Source organism: Phyllobates terribilis, unplaced genomic scaffold (genome assembly GCF_046119375.1).
Source record: "Phyllobates terribilis strain yellow unplaced genomic scaffold, ASM4611937v1 Scaffold_11__3_contigs__length_659146591, whole genome shotgun sequence".
Classification (NCBI taxonomy): Eukaryota; Metazoa; Chordata; class Amphibia; order Anura; family Dendrobatidae; genus Phyllobates; species Phyllobates terribilis.
Genome location: NW_027362771.1, coordinates 488,871,611 through 488,892,331, shown reverse-complemented (window position 1 = coordinate 488,892,331; position 20,721 = coordinate 488,871,611). Strand labels below are relative to the sequence as shown.

Genomic DNA, 20,721 nt, shown 5'->3' with positions numbered 1-20,721 from the left:
GGGCTGTCACATTGTAGAAGGATCATCTTTATTCTCATTTGCACAAGGAAAGACTAGAAGCAATGGGATGAAACTAAATGGGAGGAGACACAGATTAGATATTAGAAAAAACTTTTTGACAGTTAGGGTGATTAATGAGTGGAACAGGCTGCCACGAGAGGTGGTGAGTTCCCCTTCAATGGACGTCTTCAAACAGAGGCTGGACAGACATCTGTCTGAGATGATCTAGTGAATCCTGCTTTGAGCAGGGGGTTGGACCAGATGACCCAGGAGGTCCCTTCCAACTCTACCATTCTATGATTCTATGATCACTAGCACATATACGGGGTGTAAATCTTTCATGAGATGCACATATGAGGACTGACTCTAAATGTATATAGTCATAGTACTTGTCTCTTCATATATTCAGAAAATTGGAAGGGAGAGAATAATACATACAAATGTAGACGTCCCAGAATAAACCCAGTAAATCCTTCTCTCACCACCCACGTGGATCAATAGCGCAAAATCATTAGTAAAATGCAATTTACCTTGAAGGCAGACAGACAAGTTAATATTGAATGTGTAATTACTCTCATCCTGGAGGTATGGCAGTGGTGCTGGATCCTGCAGGCAGATGATACGACAAAAATCAATGGATGGTGAGCAATGGGAAGTGTATGAGATCCTGACTTATGGATGACTTGAAGCCGATACTAGAAATGGTCTTGTTTTATTCATTACACATATTTATATTACTAGAACAGAGCAGTAAATCGTCCACAGTTACCCACCTGCACTGGGTTTGGTAGCACAAAAGGCATGAGGGCTTCCATAGGTACCACCCATGGAGATATAGTGGTTGCAAAGTTCTTACTCAAGAAAGGACCAAGAGGAACATACTCCCATTTCTGGATGTCTCTGGCTAGTTGTATGAGGAGAGACAAAAAACAATTGTTATTCAGAGCAATAACTTTGCAATTCAGGTCAGATTTAGAAGCATACACTTCTCAACATTGAATTTACAAGAAGAAAAAGTTAGTATAGCTCCACAAGGTCAAGGTTATCGCTCCCAGAGTAATTTTAAACAAACAAAAAAACTTGAGCTGTATAGGCCAAGTTTAAAGGAAGATAAATAGACACATATAAAATCAATATAATTTATTTCAATAGTTTTAAAATATATATTTTTATATAAAAAACAGGGGCCTTCAAATATTACAACAACCAAACCTCCAACATAGCTATTTTAGTACATGAAAATTAGTCCATCCATGGCAAATTTAATTCAAAGATCCAATATTGCACTAACCCTATTATAAAATACTGTTGCCAATTAATCCGTGAATAAAAAAATGCATATAAAACTCCCCTGAAACAAGGTAAAGTGCAAGTGCAAGTATTTTATAATAGGGTTAGTGCAATATTGGATCTTTGAATTAGATTTGCCATGGATGGACTAATTTTCATGTACTAAAATAGCTATGTTGGAGGTTTGGTTGTTGTAATATTTGAAGGCCCCTGTTTTTTTATATAAAAATATATATTTTAAAACTATTGAAATAAATTATATTGATTTTATATGTGTCTATTTATCTTCCTTTAAACTTGGCCTATACAGCTCAAGTTTTTTTGTTTGTTTAAGAAGAAAAAGTTGCAGAATTATGGAAATCACAGGATCGATAGACAGGATAGTGATTGAAATTATGAAAATGGAAACAGAGTTTTCAAAACATCTCGATTTCTACAGTATCGAGTATGAGAGCCACGTGAAGAAATCCCCACACTTACACGCCTTGTCTGCTATCAATAAGGGTATTAATGGTTTTCTGAGGAATGTTCTGCCATGCAGAATGCACTTAGGCACGCAAATCACCAATATCTGCTGCTGGCAGCTCCCTTTGTAATTCCCAACCAATAATGTCCCAGATGTGCTCGATGGGAGACAATTTTGGAGAAGCTGCAGCCCATGGTAGGTCACACAAACTGCTCACAATACCACAAGAAAAACAGGTAGCCTAGAGTTATATTGAAAAACAGCCATTGGGTCACTTTGGAGAAATGGCTGTGGATTCATGATTGATCCATTCTGTACTACAAGTGAAATTGGATGTCACATACAAAGCCGAAGGCATCAAACAGTGCCATAACCATCAAACCATAAGAGGGCATTTAGACGACATTGGGCTATGAGCCAGATGACCAGTTACAGGTGTTACATTGACCTCACACAACTGCCCTCAAAGTCTATCATGGAGCAGAGCAATGGAGGTCTGTCCTCTTCATAAATGAGTCACATTTTTGTCTTGAACGCATTGATAGCTGGAGATTAGTCTAGCGACCACAAGGGCAACACCATGAAGAGGCCTTTATAAGGGAACACCCAACCTACTTCCGAGATTATAGTGTGGAGTGACAATATATGGTAGCCAGACCCCACTAGTCTTCACTCCAGGGACACTAACAGCTCAGTGTTACATTAATATGGTGGTTGTATCAGTGGAACAGCCATTTCTCCAAAGTGTCCCAGGAGCCATTTTTCAATACAACAATGTCAGGCCGCATGTTGCTCATGGTACTGTGAGCAGCCGGTGTGGCTTAAACGTGCTACCATGGCCTGCAGCATCTCCAGACTTGTCTCCCATCAACCACATCTGACTGGAACGTCAATGATCGGCAATTGGAAAGAGCTGCCAGAAGTGGATCTTGATGATTTGCCCAAGTGCATTCAGCGTGGTAGAAAATTCCTCAGACAACCATTAATAACAGTGTAACAACTCACTCGGGAAAATAGGTAAACTAAAACCTGCAACTGACCATGCCGGTTCCTATACAGACTAGAGATCCTGCCAAGCAGTTCCTAAAGGTTCCTGCATGAGCTGAGAGAGCCCTAACCACAGACTAGAAGATGTGAGCTCAGACCTAAACTACATGAAAGGCCGTCAGGCGCTTCACGTTCCTCCTAAAGAACCAGAGGGCAGTACAGAGAGTAAATTACCTACAAAGGGAACAAAATGGTAACAAAGTGGCTTAAGGATAACAAAGTCAATGTTTTGGAGAGGTCATCACAAAGCCTCAATCCTATTGAAAATTTATGGGCAAAGCTGAAAAGGCAGGTGCGAGACAGGCGACCTACAAACCTGGATCAGTTTCACCAGTTTTGTCAGAAGGAATGGGCCCAAATTCCGACCAACTATTGTGAGAAGCTTGTGGAAGGATATCCCAAACGTTTGACCCAAGTCATTCAGTTTAAGGCTAATGGTACCAAATACTAATGAAATGTATGTAAACTTTTGACTTTGCAGTAAGTAATAAAAATGCCTTAAAACATTTTCTCTTTATTCTGGCATTTGGCTAATATTAAATATTATGGTAATCCTAATTGACCTAAAATGGGAAAGATTTATTCTGATTTCATGTCAGATATTGAGCTAAACATACAGTGGTGGCCAAAAGTATTGGCACCCCCGCAATTCTGTCAGATAATACTCAGTTTCTTCCTGAAAATGATTGCAATCACAAATTCTTTGGTATTATTATCTTCATTTAATTTGTCTTCAATGATAAAACACAAAAAGAATTGTCCTAAAGCCAAATTGGATACAATTCCACACCAAACCTAAAAAAGGGGGTGGACAAAAGTATTGGCACTGTTTGAAAAATCATGTGATGCTTCTCTAATTCGTGTAATTAACAGCACCTGTAACTTACCTGTGGCACCTAACAGGTGTTGGCAATAACTAAATCACACTTTCAGCCAGTTAACATGGATTAAAGTTGACTCAACCTCTGTCCTGTGTCCTTGTGTGTACCACATTGAGCATGGAGAAAAGAAAGAAGACCAAAGAACTGTCTGAGGACTTGAGAAACCAAATTGTGAGGAAGCATGAGCAATCTCAAGGCTACAAGTCCATATACAAAGACCTGAATGTTCCTGTGTCTTCCGTGCGCTGTGTCATCAAGAAGTTTAAAGCCCATGGCACTGTGGCTAACCTCCCTAGATGTGGACGGAAAAGAAAAATTGACGAGAGATTTCAACGCAAGATTGTGCGGATGGTGGATAAAGAACCTCGACTAACATCCAAACAAGTTCAAGCTGCCCTGCAGTCCGAGGGTACAACAGTGTCAACCCGTACTATCCGTCGGCGTCAGAATGAAAAGGGACTGTATGGTAGGATACCCAGGATGACCCCACTTCTTACCCCGAGACATAAAAAAGCCAGGCTGGAGTTTGCCAAAACTTACATGAGAAAGCCTAAAACGTTTTGGAAGAATGTTCTCTGGTCAGATAAGACAAAAGTAGAGCTTTTTGGGAAAGAGCATCAACATAGAGTGTACAGGAAAAAAAAAGAGGCATTCAAAGAAAAGAACACGGTCCCTACAGTCAAACATGGCGGAGGTTCCCTGATGTTTTGGGGTGGCTTTGCTGCCTCTGGCACTGGACTGCTTGACCGTGTGCATGGCATTATGAAATCTGAAGACTACCAACAAATTTTGCAGCATAATGTAGGGCCCAGTGTGAGAAAGCTGGGTCGCCCTCAGAGGTCATGGGTCTTCCAGCAGGACAATGACCCAAAACACACTTCCAAAAGCACTATAAAATGGTTTGAGAGAAAGCACTGGAGACTTCTAAGGTGGCCAGCAATGAGTCCAGACCTGAATCCCATAGAACACCTGTGGAAAGATCTCAAAATGGCAGTTTGGAGAAGGCACCCTTCAAATATCAGGGACCTGGAGCAGTTTGCCAAAGAAGAATGGTCTACAATTCCAGCAGAGCATTGTAAGAAACTCATTGATGGTTACCGGAAGCGGTTGTTCGCAGTTATTTTGGCTAAAGGTTGTGCAACCAAGTATTAGGCTGAGTGTGCCAATACTTTTGTCTGGCCCCTTTTTGGAGTTTTGTGTGAAATGATCAATGATTTGATTTTTGCTTCATTCTCTTTTGTGTTTTTTCCTTGCAAGCAAATTAAATGAAGATAATAAGACCAAAGAATTTGTGATTGCAATCATTTTCACGAAGAAACTGAGTATTATCTGACAGAATTGCAGGGGTGCCAATACTTTTGGCCACCACTGTATATAGGCGTCTTCTTATATAGTGTATGTAACTTCTTGTTTCAACTGTATATGCCACAGCTCCATATCTCCTGTGATATACACTGCTTAAAAAAATAAAGGGAACACTGAAATAACACATCCTAGATCTGAATGAAATATTCTCATTGAATACTCTGTTCTGTACAAACTTGAATGTGCTGACAACAAAATCACACAAAAATGAGCAATGGAAATCAAATTTATTAACCAATGGAGGCCTGGATTTGGAGTCACCCCCCAAAATTAAAGTGGAAAAACACACTACAGGTTGATCCAACTTTGATGTAATGTTTTTAAAACAAGTCAAAATGAGGCTCAGTATTGTGTGTGGCCTCCACGTGCCTGAATGACCTCCTTACAATGCCTGGGCATGCTCCTGATGAGGTTGCGGATGGTCTCCTGTGGGATCTCCTCCCAGACCTGGACTAAAGCATCCGCCAACTCCTGTACAGTCTGTGGTGCAACGTGACGTTGGTGGATGGAGCGAGACATGATGTCCCAGATGTGCTCAATCGGATTCAGGTCTGGGGAACGGGCGGGCCAGACAATAGCTTCAATGCCTTCATCTTGCAGGAACTGCTGACACACTCCAGCCACATGAGGTCTGGCATTGTCCAGCATTAGGAGGAATCCAGGGCCAACCGCACCAGCATATGGTCTCACAAGGGGTCTGAGGATCTCACCTCGGTACCTAATGGCAGTCAGACTACCTCTGGCAAGCACATGGAGGGCTGTGTGGCCCTCCAAAGAAATGCCACCCCAAACCATTACTGACCCACTGCCAAACCGGTCATGCTGAAGGATGGATTGCCCTCCACGGCATCTCCAGACTCAGTCACGTCTGTCACATGTGCACATTGTGAACTTGCTTTCATCTGTGAAGAGCACAGGGCGCCAGTGGCGACTTTGCCAATCCTGGTGTTCTGTGGCAAATGCCAAACCTCCTGCACGGTGTTGGGCTGTGAGCACAACCCCCATCTGTGGACGTGGGGCCCTCATACCACCCTCATGGAGTCGGTTTCTAACCGTTTGTGCAGACACATGCACATTTGTGGCCTGCTGGACGTCATTGTGCAGGGCTCTGGCAGTGCTCCTCCTGTTCCTCCTTGCACAAAGGCGGAGGTAGCGGTCCTGCTGCTGGGTTGTTGCCCTCCTACGGCCCCCTCCACGTCTCCTGGTGTACTGGCCTGTCTCCTGGTAGTGCCTCCAGCCTCTGGACACTACGCTGACAGACACAGCAAACCTTCTTGCCACAGCTCGCATTGATGTGCCATCCTGGATGAGCTGCACTACCTGAGCAACTTCTGTGGGTTGTAGAGTCCGTCTCATGCTACCACGAGTGTGAAAGCACAACCAACATTCAAAAGTGACCAAAACATCAGCCAGAAAGCACTGGTACTGAGATGTGGTCTGTGGTCCCCACCTGCAGAACCACTCCTTTATTGAGTGTGTCTTGATAATTGCCAATAATTTCCATCTATTGTCTATTCCATTTGCACAACAGCATGTGAAATTGATTGTCAATCAGTGTTGCTTCCTAAGTGGACAGTTTGATTTCACAGAAGTTTTATTTACTTGGAGTTATATTCTGTTGTTTAAATGTTCCCTTTATTTTTTTGAGCAGTGTATATCTCAGCCCCACGTCTATTGTAATGTATATACTGCAGTCACCAGGTCTCCTGTGACGTCTATGCCACAGCCTCATATCTCCAATGAAGTATATACAGCTGCCACATGTCTCCTGTGATGTATATGCTGCAGCCCCATGTCTCTTGTAATGTATATGCAGCTGTTTCAGTGTCTCATATGTTATGTATACTGCAGTCTCGGTGTCTCCTATGTGATGTACAGTACAGACCAAAAGTTTGGACATACCTTCTCATTTAAAGATTTTTCTGTATTTTCATGACTATGAAAATTGTACATTTACACTGAAGGCATCGAAACAATGAATTAACACATGTGGAATTATATAGTTAACAAAAAAGTGTGAAACAACTGAAAATATGTCTTATATTCTAGGTTCTTCAAAGTAGCCAACTTTTGCTTTGATGACTGCTTTGCACACTCTTGGCATTCTCTTGATGAGCTTCAAGAGGTAGTCACCGGAAATGGTTTTCACTTCACAGGTGTGCCCTGTCAGGTTTAATAAGTGGGATTTCTTGCCTTATAAATGGGGTTGGGACCATCAGTTGTGTTGTGCAGAAGTCTGGTGGATACACAGCTGATAGTCCTACTGAATAAACTGTTAGAATTTGTATTATGGCAAGAAAAAAGCAGCTAAGTAAAGAAAAACGAGTGGCCATCATTACTTTAAGAAATGAAGGTCAGTCAGTGTGAAAAATTGGGAAAACTTTGAATGTGTCCCCAAGTGCAGTTGCAAAAACCATCAAGCACTACAAAGAAACTGGCTCACATGAGGACCGCCCAAGGAAAGGAAGACCAAGAGTCACCTCTGCTTCTGAGGATGTTTATCCGAGTCACCAGACTCAGAAATCACAGGTTAACAGCAGCTCAGATTAGAGACCAGGTCAATGCCATTGAACAGTATATGCCATAAATGACTTTGGCCCCATGTCATCTCCACGCTGATTACAACTAAGTGACAGCAATGCTAGGAGAGCGCTGTGCCACTTTCACTACTGTTTATTTCAAACCATGCAGCCTCAGAAAAAGTAACAGGAGATGCAGTGACATGGGGCTTTCCTATTGCCACAGCTCCTAAGTACTCGAGGACTTGTTAGTTATCCCAACATGTCTCTTTCAGTAAATACATACATTTCTCAAGGAATAATTATTGAGTATCTTTTCTTGTAACTCTTTATTGTACAGGTCCTCTATAATAATTCCTCCTACAATTTTTGAACAAATTGTCAATGGGTGTTACCAGTTGGGGGGGGGGGGGGTCCCTCCGCAAGGAGAAAAAAACGTACCCCTTGGATCACAGTCAGACCTCTCTCACCCAGCCAAACCAGATCTTACACCTTGCACTGATGGGGGGCAGCACCCCGAAACACAGATTTTGCAAATTGAGATTCCTGGTTTGGCTTTTATCCCAAATCATATGACAAGGCTCGTGAAAGAGTAGATATTGACTTTTAGGATTGCTACTTCCAATAAGTGGCACTAGAGTTCTAGTCCTCTTCCTTTCCGAAGAGACAATTTGCCTACATAATCTGGCATTGTTCAATCAGTGCAGCCAATTTCCGTAGCGTTTCTGCATGTCCTTGCCAGTAAAAACGCTTGCGGATTTTACACGCGAATTTGTCTTGCGTATTTCAAATGCATTGTGACCTCAAATCCGCATGCGGAAGCGCACAAAGAATGGACATGCTGTGGATTTTTGAGCAAGGAAAATATCTGCAGCGGAAAATTCCGCATGTACACAGAACATGCGGATTTTCATTGGGGACCATGGGGCACGTATTACCAAGCGTTTTTAAAGCGTTTCCGCTGTGGAAATTCCGCATCAAAAAAGCATAGTGGGCACGCAGCCTCAGACTGGGTAGAGGAACAGTAAGGCTAGGGTCACACGACTGTATTTTCTCTCATCCGAGAGAATCAAGTTGATTATGGTAATCACACTATGGTCAAACCCACAGTGTGATACGATTTTCTCGGATGTGGAGAAAATGGAAAAAAAAAAATTTCTCCATCTTCTCCATTTTGGCAGTCTGTGAAAATTGCAGACTGTTGTCATTTGAATACGGTTCCATGTTTTCCAGTGACCCATAGACTTGCATGGCCGACTGCAATCCGATTTACGAATGCAAGAAAGCAAACAGAGCAAAGAGCATGCTGCGATTTTTTTCCTTGGACCAACTCTCGATCGGACAAAAAAAATAAAAAAATAGGACATGTGCATGGCACCATAGAATAACTTTAGTCCGAGTGTGATCTGATGTATTGTCGGACTCAAAATACAGTCGTCTGCACGAGCCCTAGTACCCAGCTGTCAATACAGTCATAAATTTCCAAGAGGAATAATAGAGGAATGGCACAATGCAGAGATCTAAATAAACAGAATTATTTCAAAGGAAAAATGAGCAATTACTAAAAAGAGGTGCGAGTAGTGGTATCAGGTCCTCTTTATGGTGTATTTTTACTATTGAGATGCCACATTATCAGACGACATTCAAACTGGCATTTTGACATCCTGGGAATGGACAAACTGAATTAATGTAAAAAACGGATCCGTTGCCTAACTGATGCCAACAGAAGCAGAGCGACCCTATTGATTCTTATGGGACCGTCTAGTTCTGGCTTTTAGAACAGAAGAAAAAGTCCTGCTTGATGGGCTCTTTCTTCCTTTGAAAAAAAAAAACACAACTAACCACCCTCTGCTTCCAGAATGTTAAGACGCCATATGTGAACGCAGCCTACGCAAATCACCACATTATTGCTTTTAATTGTAGCATTATAGATTCTATTAACAGATATATATAGTAGAAAACATCTCATAATGCCATTTTCTAATAATTTCATAATAAAAGTACCTCTTACGTTAAGCTTTAAAGATCAATAATTACAATGTTAGTGAAGTTGTGCAGCGCTCTCCTTCCATCTGCACATATTTGCCATGTTTAGCATTATACAGAGGTCACATAGCGCCACCTATTGGTTGTAATAAAGTTAAGACCATAATAAGGAAATAGTATTTCCTTCATGTTCAGCACAAAAAAAAAAAAAAAATTTGATTAAAATATAGATTAGATATCTAAATTGTGGAAATAATCTTTGTATGAATGATTTGTGTTAAAACCAATGCTCTGCACTGATACCATCTACATGGACTGAAGAGCAATAGCTTCGCCATGGTCTAACCTGATGTGAAAAGTTCCCCAAAGAATTACTTGGGGGAGATCACAATAGATTTGATATATTAGGACACACTGTGCGATAAGAATCTCAGATCCTCAAGTTGTTAAAAGGGGTTTTCACTACTATTTGACCCCTTTTAATGCGTCCTAACTCTTCTTAACAATCGCTTTTCTAATATACATTCATTATCTGCGCTTCTTCTATAAGTGCATCCTGGTGTGGTGCATGTAACCCTTTGTGGTCATGTAAGCACGGCTTCCTGTCTGTTACTTCTTATGTGTTCTGATCTAAATTGGATGTAAAGTCAAGAGGACATCACTGATGGGGGCAGAACGTCCTTTCAATGATTGACAGGTTGTCCTAGCACGCATGCTTCGATCACAGTCTTCACTCTTCTCTGCACGGATCCTGCTGCTGCTTTGGAGCACCGGCCCCTTCAGGTGACAAGCGCTGCAATGTGCTGCTTGTCATTATAAACCATATTGCAGTACATGTCAATTGAGGGGGCCAGCGCGGGAGCTCCAAATCATCGGCACGATCCATGCAGAAGACAATGAAGAAGTTTGACAACTGAGCTTGCTGATGTGGCATGCAAACTGATTGATGCTTTGAAGCCCCGACCACTTCAATTAACAAATACTGCAATATGCTCATTACCATAAAACATTGAGAGACTGTAACCGCTACCCTTGCTTGCTTCACTCGGAGTAATCTAGTTTCAACTTAAAGCACCAAAGGTTAGTGGCGTTAATTTGGATCAGTCCCCTCCCCACCACATGGTGGTGAGCTGTATGGGCCCTTGTAGCGTTCTAAATCCTATAAGGACATAGGAGGTGCATCTCACTAAATTAGAATATCATCAAAAAGTTAATTTATTTCAGTTGTTCAATAGAATCATTACAAACAGAGTGATCTATCTCAAGTGTTTATTTCTGTTAATGTTGATGATTATGGCTTACAGCCAAGGAAAACACAAAAGTCATTAGCTCAGTAAATTAGAATAATTAACAAAAACACCTGCAAAGGCTTCCTAAGCATTTAAAAAGGTCCCTTAGTCTGTTTCAGTAGGCTCCACAATCATGGGGAAGACTGCTGACTTGACAGATGTCCAGAAGGCAGTCATTGACACTCCACAAGGTCCCAGGGTTCTAATTTTCATTTGGAAATCAAGGTCCCAGAGTCTGGAGGAAGAGTGGAGAGGCCACAATCCACACTGCTGGAGGTCTAGTGTGAAGTTTCCACAATCAGTGATGGTTTGGGGAGCCATGTCATCTGCTGGTGTAGGTCCACTGTGTTTTATCAAGACCAAAGTCAGCACAGCCGTCTACCAGGAAATTTTTAGAGCACTTCATGCTTTCCTCTGCAGACAAGCTTTTTGGAGATGGAAATTTCATTCTCCAGCAGGACTTGGTACCTGTCCACACTGCCAGAAATACCAATACCTGGTTTATAAACAACAGTATCACTGTGCTTGATTGGCCAGCAAACTCGCCTGACCTTAACCCCATAGAGAATCTGTGGGGTATTGTCAAGAGGAAGATGAGAGACACCAGACCCAACAATGCAGACGAGCTGAAGGCTGCTATCAAAGCAACCTGGGCTTCCATAACACCTCAGCAGTGCCACAGGCTGATCGCCTCCATGCCACGCCACATTGATGCAGTAATTGATGCAAAAGGAGCCCCGACCAAGTATTGAGTGCATTTACTGAACATACATTTCAGTAGGCCAACATTTCGGATTTTAAAATCATTTTTCAAGCTGTTGTTATAAAGTATTCTAATTTACTGAGATAATGACTTTTGTGTTTTCATTGGCTGTAAGCCATAATCATTAACAGACGTAAACACTTGAAATAGATCACTCTGTTTGTAATGACTCTATATAATATAGGAGTTTCACTTTTTGTATTGAAGAACTGAAATAAAATTAACTTTTTGATGATATTCTAATTTAGTGAGATGCACTTGTATGTCCCTTATCCTGGTATATATGTCCCCCATCCTGGATCCCTCCTGGTATATATGTGTCCCATCCAGGGCAGATGCAGACAGAGATATATAGAGATATAAATTCAGTGTGCAAGCGACTGGCAGCACATGATGTCACTGCCAGGCGCCCCAGTCACTGGCATGACAACATCAGCTGCCAGTAACTCTATTTCGCAAAGCATTTCAGGTGTATAACAGTCCTCGGACGCACATCCAGCTGAAATGGGCACCGGTATCGGAGAGCCCCCCTACAGCATTGGCCTGGGGGTAGTCACACCCCCTGCAACCGTAATAGTTACGCCCCTGTCAGTGGTGTCACCAATCTAAATTCCCTGCCCCTAGTCTTATTTATTATTATTATTATAACGCCATTTATTCCATGGAGCTTTACATGTGAAAGGGGGTATAATACAAAAATAATTACAATAATCTTGAACAAAACATGACTTACCAGCCGCAGTCTTCATCCGTTATCAGTGCCGCACCAGTCGTCTTCTGCAAGTTGTGATCTACTGGATCACTCCACTATTTGCTGGGAGAGTTGGAATTCACTTTTCAATGTAAATCTATAACAGCCAGAATGAGGCCCTCATAGACTTACACAGAGCTTGTGACCGTTACCTCTGACTTAAGGTCAGTCAGCAGTTGCGATCACAAGTTGGCAGATTGGGACTGGAGTGGCGCCAGGAAGCGCTGAAACTATAAGTCTAGGATCAGGAAGCTTACATTAGTGGCACCACTCCAGCACTAAAAATAAAATAAAAAAAATGCTGGAGTGGGACTTTAACTTTGCCATGTCTGTGTCGACCACTGCACCATCCTAATGTGGTACAATGTGTTTAGGATCAAAGGCTATGATTTATAGCAACATTGTATAAATGCAGTCAGATACAGTGTACCTAGCCTTAGCAGTTGCCTTATTCCGTGATCATCAATATACAGGTCCCTATAAGTAGCCACCTGAAGGTTGACAATGGAGAGTTCAGTTTTCACAAGTGGTAAACACTATTGAATGTTCCCATCATTTTTTTTTTTTACAATTTATCATCTCTTTGATTAGAAGTCTCTGTAATAAACATGATTCCCAAAAGTCTTACCACTCCAATCATTCATTAGCACCATGCCAAAAATGTGCTCATCAGCTTTCTGAATGGGAATCGGTTTTCCTAAATCGTTTCCAGGGCCCACAAAGAAAGCCTGTGAAAAAGGACAGGAAAATTGCTCCTGATTAATAGAGGTTTTCACAATTACAGCTGGAGCTCGAACTGATTTTCAGATTGGGGATTGTTTCTATGCAAAATTTCAAAGGTTACAACAACAACTCTCTATGACCCTGTACAGACCGATGCTACAAAATACAGACCTGGCTGATTAACACATTAGATGGACACAACCGTTTCACTACTCGCCATGTAATGCATGATTTCTCATTAGGTTTTTTAGAATTTGATATTGTATATGACATGGTTTATAGGACAGTGATAATCTCACGAAAAACATAAATGAAGGCATAAGGTATTTCAGGGGCGGACATAGAATTGGTGCAACCTGCGCAGCTTCACAAGGATCCAAAAAGGTTAGGGGCCCACTGTCAGAAAGCGGTTTCCTACTATCAATTAGATTGCACATAAAGAGAACCTGTCAGCAGGATTTAGCCCTATAAAGTATTGCCATAATGGCGCTATTACACTGATTAAATTGGTACCTACGTTGAACAAAATCCAATCAGTGGTTCTTTTTTAATCATGGCTGGTTTTAAGTTTTTTTCTGATGACTTCTTCTGTGCATCGGGACGAGCCTTGGAAGGGGGAGGTTGGGTCATCTTCTGCTCCGGCCCCTCACCTGCCTCCTGTGTTTCTACAGGTCACTGAGTATTCAGTGACCTGCCTCCATTTTGGAATTTCACAGAGTGAGATTCCACATCTGGTCTTCAATAACATGGCGCCGGAAATGGCACATACGCAGATCTTGATCTGAGCTAGAATCTCGATCTGTACATGCGCTGACTCTGGCGCCATTTTATTGAAGGCCGAAGTCCAGTGGAATCTCACACTGCGCAAGCGCCACCCACCCAATGATGGTGACGTAAAATTTCAAAATGGAGAAAAATCATTCAGTGACCATAGAAACAACGGAGACAGGCGAGGGGCGGGAGGAGAAGATCCAACCTCCATAGGCCCACCCCAATGCACAGAAGTCATTAGAAGAAAACTTAAAACCATGATTAAAAAAGAACCACTGATCAGATTAGTTCAACAAAGGTATAAGTTTGTAATAGCGCCATTATGGCCATACCTTTACTTTATAGTGCTAAATCCTGCTGACAGGTTCTCTTTAACAGCATGAGCGAATAAACTTCAGAGCTCACAATTACTAATGGATTGTCAGAAAGAAAAAAAAAAAAAATAGGTGCTATAAGAGGAGCTATAAGATAAGAGGGACCCATATACAATTCTAGCACAGATGTCTATACTGTGTCTGCCCCTGACGTACATACAGTATTGCTTGAAATATAAAGAAAGCTGCTCACCATTTCTAGCTCAATGTCCAAAAGTTTGCTGGCATCAAAAATTGGTGGTTTGTCTAGAGAAAAAAAAAAAGAAAAAATTAAAAAGTAGTTTTTTTATTTTTTAAGTTACTGGACCCCATATCAAGTCGGTTAGATTCTCTTGCTTAAAGAGGACCTGTCTGCAAATGTTTCATGTTGAACTGGATACAGGATGCAATAGTTGCTGCAAAGCATAATAAAATATATATATTTTCACCTCTCCATTGCGGAAATATTAACAATGAAATTATTTGACACCTGATGAGTTTTTTTTTTAGGGTGCTATCAGACAGTTTTCACTGGGGGTGTGTACGATGCAGACCAATCATAAGTATGCATCAACACACAAAGGAAAGACGACTGCCCTGTCTTGGACCATTTTTTGGTCCTTGCCCTCCCGCTGGTCAGCACACATCGCTGTGTATGACCAGCGGGACCAGCGATCAGGCTGGTAACCATAATAAACAGCGGGTTACTAGGGGCACACGCACACTTAGTAACCCGCTGTTTATCATGGTTACCACTCTGCTACTGTGAGCGGTAACCTCCCGCTCACTGTAGCAGAGTGGTAACCATGATAAACAGCGGGTTACTAAGTGCGCGTGTGCCCCTAGTAACCTGCTGTTTATCATGGTTACCAGCCTGCTCCTGCTTCAGCAGCAGGCTGGTAACCAGGATCAGGACATCGTGGAAAGATTCTTTCCACAATGTCGCTGCTCCCCTGATCGCTGGTGAGCCTGCCTGTTTGACAGCTCACGAGCGATCACTTAGCGACGCACCAGCGATACCGGCCAGGTCACATCGTTGTCGGGATCGCTGGTGCGTCGTTATGTGAGACGGGGGCTTAAGTGTGGAAGAGGGGCAGCGCAGCTGAGTTTAGTGGTGTCACATTACAAACTATCGGTTCTCCTGCTCTCATAGCACTGACAGCTCTGTACAGCTGTACTGCATCTCCACCACTCTGTGTTCACAGATTTGACAGTAATCACATTTGTTTCTGCTCTGCAGAGAGATTAGTGCTGTTATTACATATTACAAAGCAGTAACGTGCCTGTTCTAATGAGACTGAACTGTCTGACCTTACTGCAGAGTGATTACAAGTTGAGCACAACAGACACAATTGTGATCATTTTTTAAATACACATCCAATTGTGGAAATTATTATTCTTCAAAGATTTATTGATTAAAATTAACTTTTTTTTCATGGGAAAACCCCATGGCAACGTGTCAGCACGTTTATACATATGGAAGTAGCGATATGGCTGTAAAGGTGGTTGTACGCCTATAAAAATAAGATTTTTTGTGTGGAGATCCAATGTGAATCATGAGATATCTAGTGTCTAAGTCATATGCAAATAAAGCTGTAAGTGCACTGTATAGGTCACGGATATAGGTTTTTAAATGTCATTAATGTATTTTTGTACATTTTTAGTTGTTTGGTTATTTTCATATGTTAAAGTGAGAATGATAAAACAACTGAGATGGGAACATTTACGTTTCTCATTTAGTTGTATAATAATTCTGCACTCTAATAGTTGCCCAATAATTATAATGAACCAAATGGGAAAACCCATATAATTATCCCTCTCTAAACAGGCTATAAAGTTTAACTTTTAATCTTTATATTAAAATGTGAATGTAGAGGGTATTAAAATATTATCCCTAAACAGACTAATATCTATGATGTTCTGATGGTACCGTGGGGTGTCATCCTAGAGCTGAATGGGATAAATAAATGTCTGCACATGTCCCCCCAACATGTTTCACTGCACTAGCGGCATCATTAGGGGATGGGACACTAACATGATGATGCTGCTAGTGCGGTGAAACATGTTGGGGGGACATGTGCAGACATTTATTTATCCCATTCAGCTCTAGGATGACACCCCACGGTACCATCAGAACGTCATAGATATTAGTCTGTTTAGGGACAATATTTTAATACCCTCTACATTCACATTTTAATATAAAGATTAAAAGTAAAATAGCCTGTTTAGAGAGGGATAATTAAATAGGTTTTCCCATTTGGTTCATTATTTGTACATACATTCCTCCAAGGCTATCCTTTTCCTTTTTGGTTGTGATAACCCAAATTATACACACAGATATTCTTCTAAGAAAGACAAAACCTCACTTTTAGTTTCTTAAATATTCAGATTTATTAACCTTTTGGGGTGACCGACAGCTCTGTAGTTGTTCAATAATAATGAATCATCAAAAATACAAAATTGCCTAAAATTGTGCCACAGTGTACATATGAGAAATACTGTATATGAAATAAATTTTACAATACTGTAAATTCATTAAAATAGGTTGTCCACTTTAGATATTTAATCTAAATTTTCCTGGAAAGTTCCCTTGGGAATAAGTTGATTATAGGAAACCCCATTCTGAGTCAATTCTAAATTGTGGGGAAAATCCACAGCAAATATTCAGGTTCTTATGAAATTAATGGGCTGTCTATTAGAGTTGGTGCAAATTGATTCACAGGATCTGGTCCAGCAGCTACGTCAGTAAAGCAAGTGGTTGGACATGTGCCCTGAGAACCACTTCCTATCTCCCACCATCCACGGTTTCTCCGCTGATTATCCAGCTTGGTGCGACTTCATTGTTGAAGTATGACATGTGATGTTGAGGTAGGCCTGTATAAACAAAAAAGAGCAGTGGAGGTAGGAGGCCATTCTTGGGGCACCTGTCCGACCACCACATATTGCAGACCTGGCCATTGGAATTGGTCCAGTAATTAGATTCGCACCAACTCTACTGTCTATGTAATCTATGGGCAGTTCTTGTAGTGGGAGAGAAGTTCTTTATAGCCATTCTTGCTACTAGGAATGAGACCCAAGAAGACCAGGATGCTCCTTCTATTAACATTAAAGGGGTTGTCCGGTCTAAAATTAAGTCTGCAGTCACTCTGTGTGCAGACTTTTCATTTTAGACTGGACAACCCCCTTAACTGAAAGATCTTTATTTTACATAAATTGGAGAGATTAGCCAGAGAGAATAGGGGAATTGATGCATATTATGTATTCTGACTTTCATAGAAAATAATGGAAGAAAAGCTTCTTGACATTTGTTTTTATTACGTTAAAAAGGGGTATTCCCCATCTCCAAAGTCCTGCGATGCCTGCACATGAGGAAAGAGACAGTGAATCAGAAAAACTATACTACAATTCTAATTGGAGGTATTTGCTAATATTATTATTACTACACCTGCTACATATTGGGATGGCATCTTAGAGATGGAATACCCCTTTAAGTCTTGAAGGACAGAATGCATAACTATAGCTTGGGAATGTCATCAGTTATGAAGTCGAGCCATTTTGGGGGGCGTAAAAAAAACAAAAACAAAAACACTGGGCCAAATGTTTCTTTAAAGTCTACTTCAAAATCTAAATTAATTTCATATTTCAGTTTTGGGATTTTTTTTGGTTAACTTTATTTTTGCATTGTAGTGCTGACTTACCATTATGGTACTGTGTAGGCAAATAACCACCAGTATATGTTTTTGGAAAATAATAATAATAATATATATATATATATATATATATATATATATATATATATATATATATATGGAAAACTTGACCTCCTAACACTCCTTCTCTGTGTCATTTAAAAATAAAAATCAATTAAATAAAAAAAAAAAAAAAAACAACACAGACTTTCTTTAAATGCACCTGTTTGCATCAGTTTTACAACAGATCGGGATTGTTATTGTTTTTTTTGTTTACAATATCAAATTATGAGGTTACAAATTATAAAAAGATGGTGTAAAAAGGGCCTAAGACGGGTCTCCTAATAGTAAGATTACATTATGGCTTCCAGGTGAGGGGGTGTGAACCTGGTGGTAAGTACTCATCTTCCCTGCAGCGCAACCATTGGGGAAATAAGGCATTACACAGCGCTTATGCACATCAATGGGTGGTCTGTATAATGCAGGACAAGAAATGTCCTACAGAGAGAGAGGGGCTCTCTTTTGCCCAATAAATTAGGATCCTAAAGAGGACACCTCCTTAAACCAGGCACCCACTCTAAGCTTTATATTTCTGCTTACCTTTAGAAAAAAGGTTTTATAAACCACTCCTGCTCATAATTAGGAGGGGCTCAATAAAAATACTAACGCATACCCTTTGTGGGATAATAATATTTAGCCGACAGATTGCTTTGTCACTGCCAAGTAAGGAATGCAAAAAAAAAAAAAAGGAGTGATCACAGCAGCCTCCCTCCGATCCAGCCACATAGCAGCGAGAACTTAGATGCCTTTCAAGTACAGTTTTTGCCACGGCAATACATCATGATCGACCTACCATCACTTGGTCTTGTTTGTCCTTTTGGTCTTTTAATAGGAGTACCGGAAACCACAACAGAAGATGCTCGTCCATGATACCCAACTGGAAGGTGCAACCTATGGAAACAGAATAAAGGGCAATATTGCTGGAAGGCTACACGCCAATCTAATAACCACCAATAATTTTTTCGACTAGAAAAGAGAAGACAGTTCTGTAAAAAAACAATGGAAATAGAATTACAAAAAAACAGCAACATTTTAGTGAAATTGGGGGATGATGAGCTGGGTAATCAATCATTCTACACACTTGGCAGCAGAGGGACCCAATGTGTTTGTGTCATCCAGAACCTAAATACAAGATGTAATGGCAGCAGCTTACTGCTCACTGTTATTCTATGACAATAATGATCAGGATTATTTTATTCTCCTCTGCGACCATCATCAATACTTCCCCATCAGCTGAAAATTCACCTCCCAGGACCTCTGGTCTAGTTGCCAGGTCCTGATCAAGACTTCTTATTCTCCAAGCCACCACACCCTCACTCATATATAGTGTAGACACACACAATCTCTCATACAGTATATACATAGACACACCCTCCAATACACACACACACACACACACACACTTGTACAACTTGCGAAACAATTACTTCTGGCAAGTGGCATTTTCTGTATACAAAAAAATTGACAACTTTTTAAAGAAAAGGTAAATTGCATTCCTGGAAAGAAAGGAGGAAAAAAAAAATAAAAAATAAAACTTCGATAGAAGTAGTTATTTTAAATATCATCAACTGCATCACAATACGATAAACACAATTGACAAGGGATTCTTCGTGCAGTATTTGCACCCAGTGGTAGACTATTTAAAGAGAACTGGACATAAGGATATTATACCCCAAGCTAGTGGCATAATATATATTATATACTGTATATACGTGATATATAGATAGAGATCTACACTGCTCAAAAAAATAAAGGGAATATACAATAGGTGGAAATTATTGGCAATTATCAAGACACCCTCAATAAAGGAGTGGTTCTGCAGGTGGGGACCACACACCACATCTCAGTACCAATGCTTTCTGGCTGATGTTTTGGTCACTTTTGAATGTTGGTTGTGCTTTCACACTCGTGGTAGCATGAGACGGACTCTACAACCCACAGAAGTTGCTCAGGTAGTGCAGCTCATCCAGGATGGCACATCCAAAATGTGGAGTCTGCTGTTGATCCTGCTGTGGGGGAACCCACTTTGAAAGATGTGTTCACTGTGGTGTCGTATTGCAAACAAGCGCTTACTAAGCTGTCAAAGCAGGTTACTGGTGTGCAGGCAGAAATTACTAATATTAAAGCTGCCATGCAGAAAGCCGATGTCCGCACAGGAGAGGTAGAGGAAAGAGTGAGCACGGCTGAGGACACCATAATATCTTTACAAGCTGCTCAAAAAAAGCAGGACAAGCTATTAACTGATGTCATTGCTAAAAATGATGACTTGGAAAACAGGTCGAGACGTAATAATGTCAGGATAGTGGGGGTCCCGGAAAAGGCAGAAGGATGAAACCCTACAGAATTTATTGAGAACTGGCTGCTGGAAAAATTTGGAGCTGATAAACTATCAAAAGTCTTTGTTGTAGAGCGAGCTCATAGAGTCCCACTGAGACCCCAGCCTCCAGGAGCAGCTCCCCGAGCCATGTTGGCTAGGATCTTAAATTACAGAGACAGAGACACTATCCTGCGTATGGCGAGAAAGACTAAGGAGTTAACAATAGATGGACAAGATATCTCGTTGTACTCAGACTATTCACCCATGGTGCAAAAACTATGCATGAATTATAGAGATGTAAAGAAAAAAATTGAGAGACATGGGACTAGCGTATTCTATGATGTATCCGGCTAAGCTGAGACTGGTTGCACTGGGTAGAGTACACTTTCTGCAATCTCCAGAAGAAGCTCTGGACTGGATTGAAAAGAACTCTAGAAGAGTGCGGGAGCAC

The 20,721-nt window shown here is 41.0% G+C and overlaps 1 protein-coding gene across 1 annotated transcript in view; it reads right to left on the bottom strand.

Annotated features, from left to right (window-relative positions):
- Positions 1-20,721, bottom strand: part of FAH (fumarylacetoacetate hydrolase) — a 58,547-nt gene that overhangs the window by 14,361 nt on the left and 23,465 nt on the right. Inside the window, exons 6-10 of the mRNA XM_073653529.1 lie at positions 18,747-18,844; positions 14,419-14,471; positions 12,986-13,085; positions 774-904; positions 531-606 (exon numbers count right to left, since the gene is read on the bottom strand). Of these exons, the coding sequence (XP_073509630.1) occupies positions 531-606; positions 774-904; positions 12,986-13,085; positions 14,419-14,471; positions 18,747-18,844 (458 nt within the window). The remainder of the gene's footprint in view (positions 1-530; positions 607-773; positions 905-12,985; positions 13,086-14,418; positions 14,472-18,746; positions 18,845-20,721) is intronic.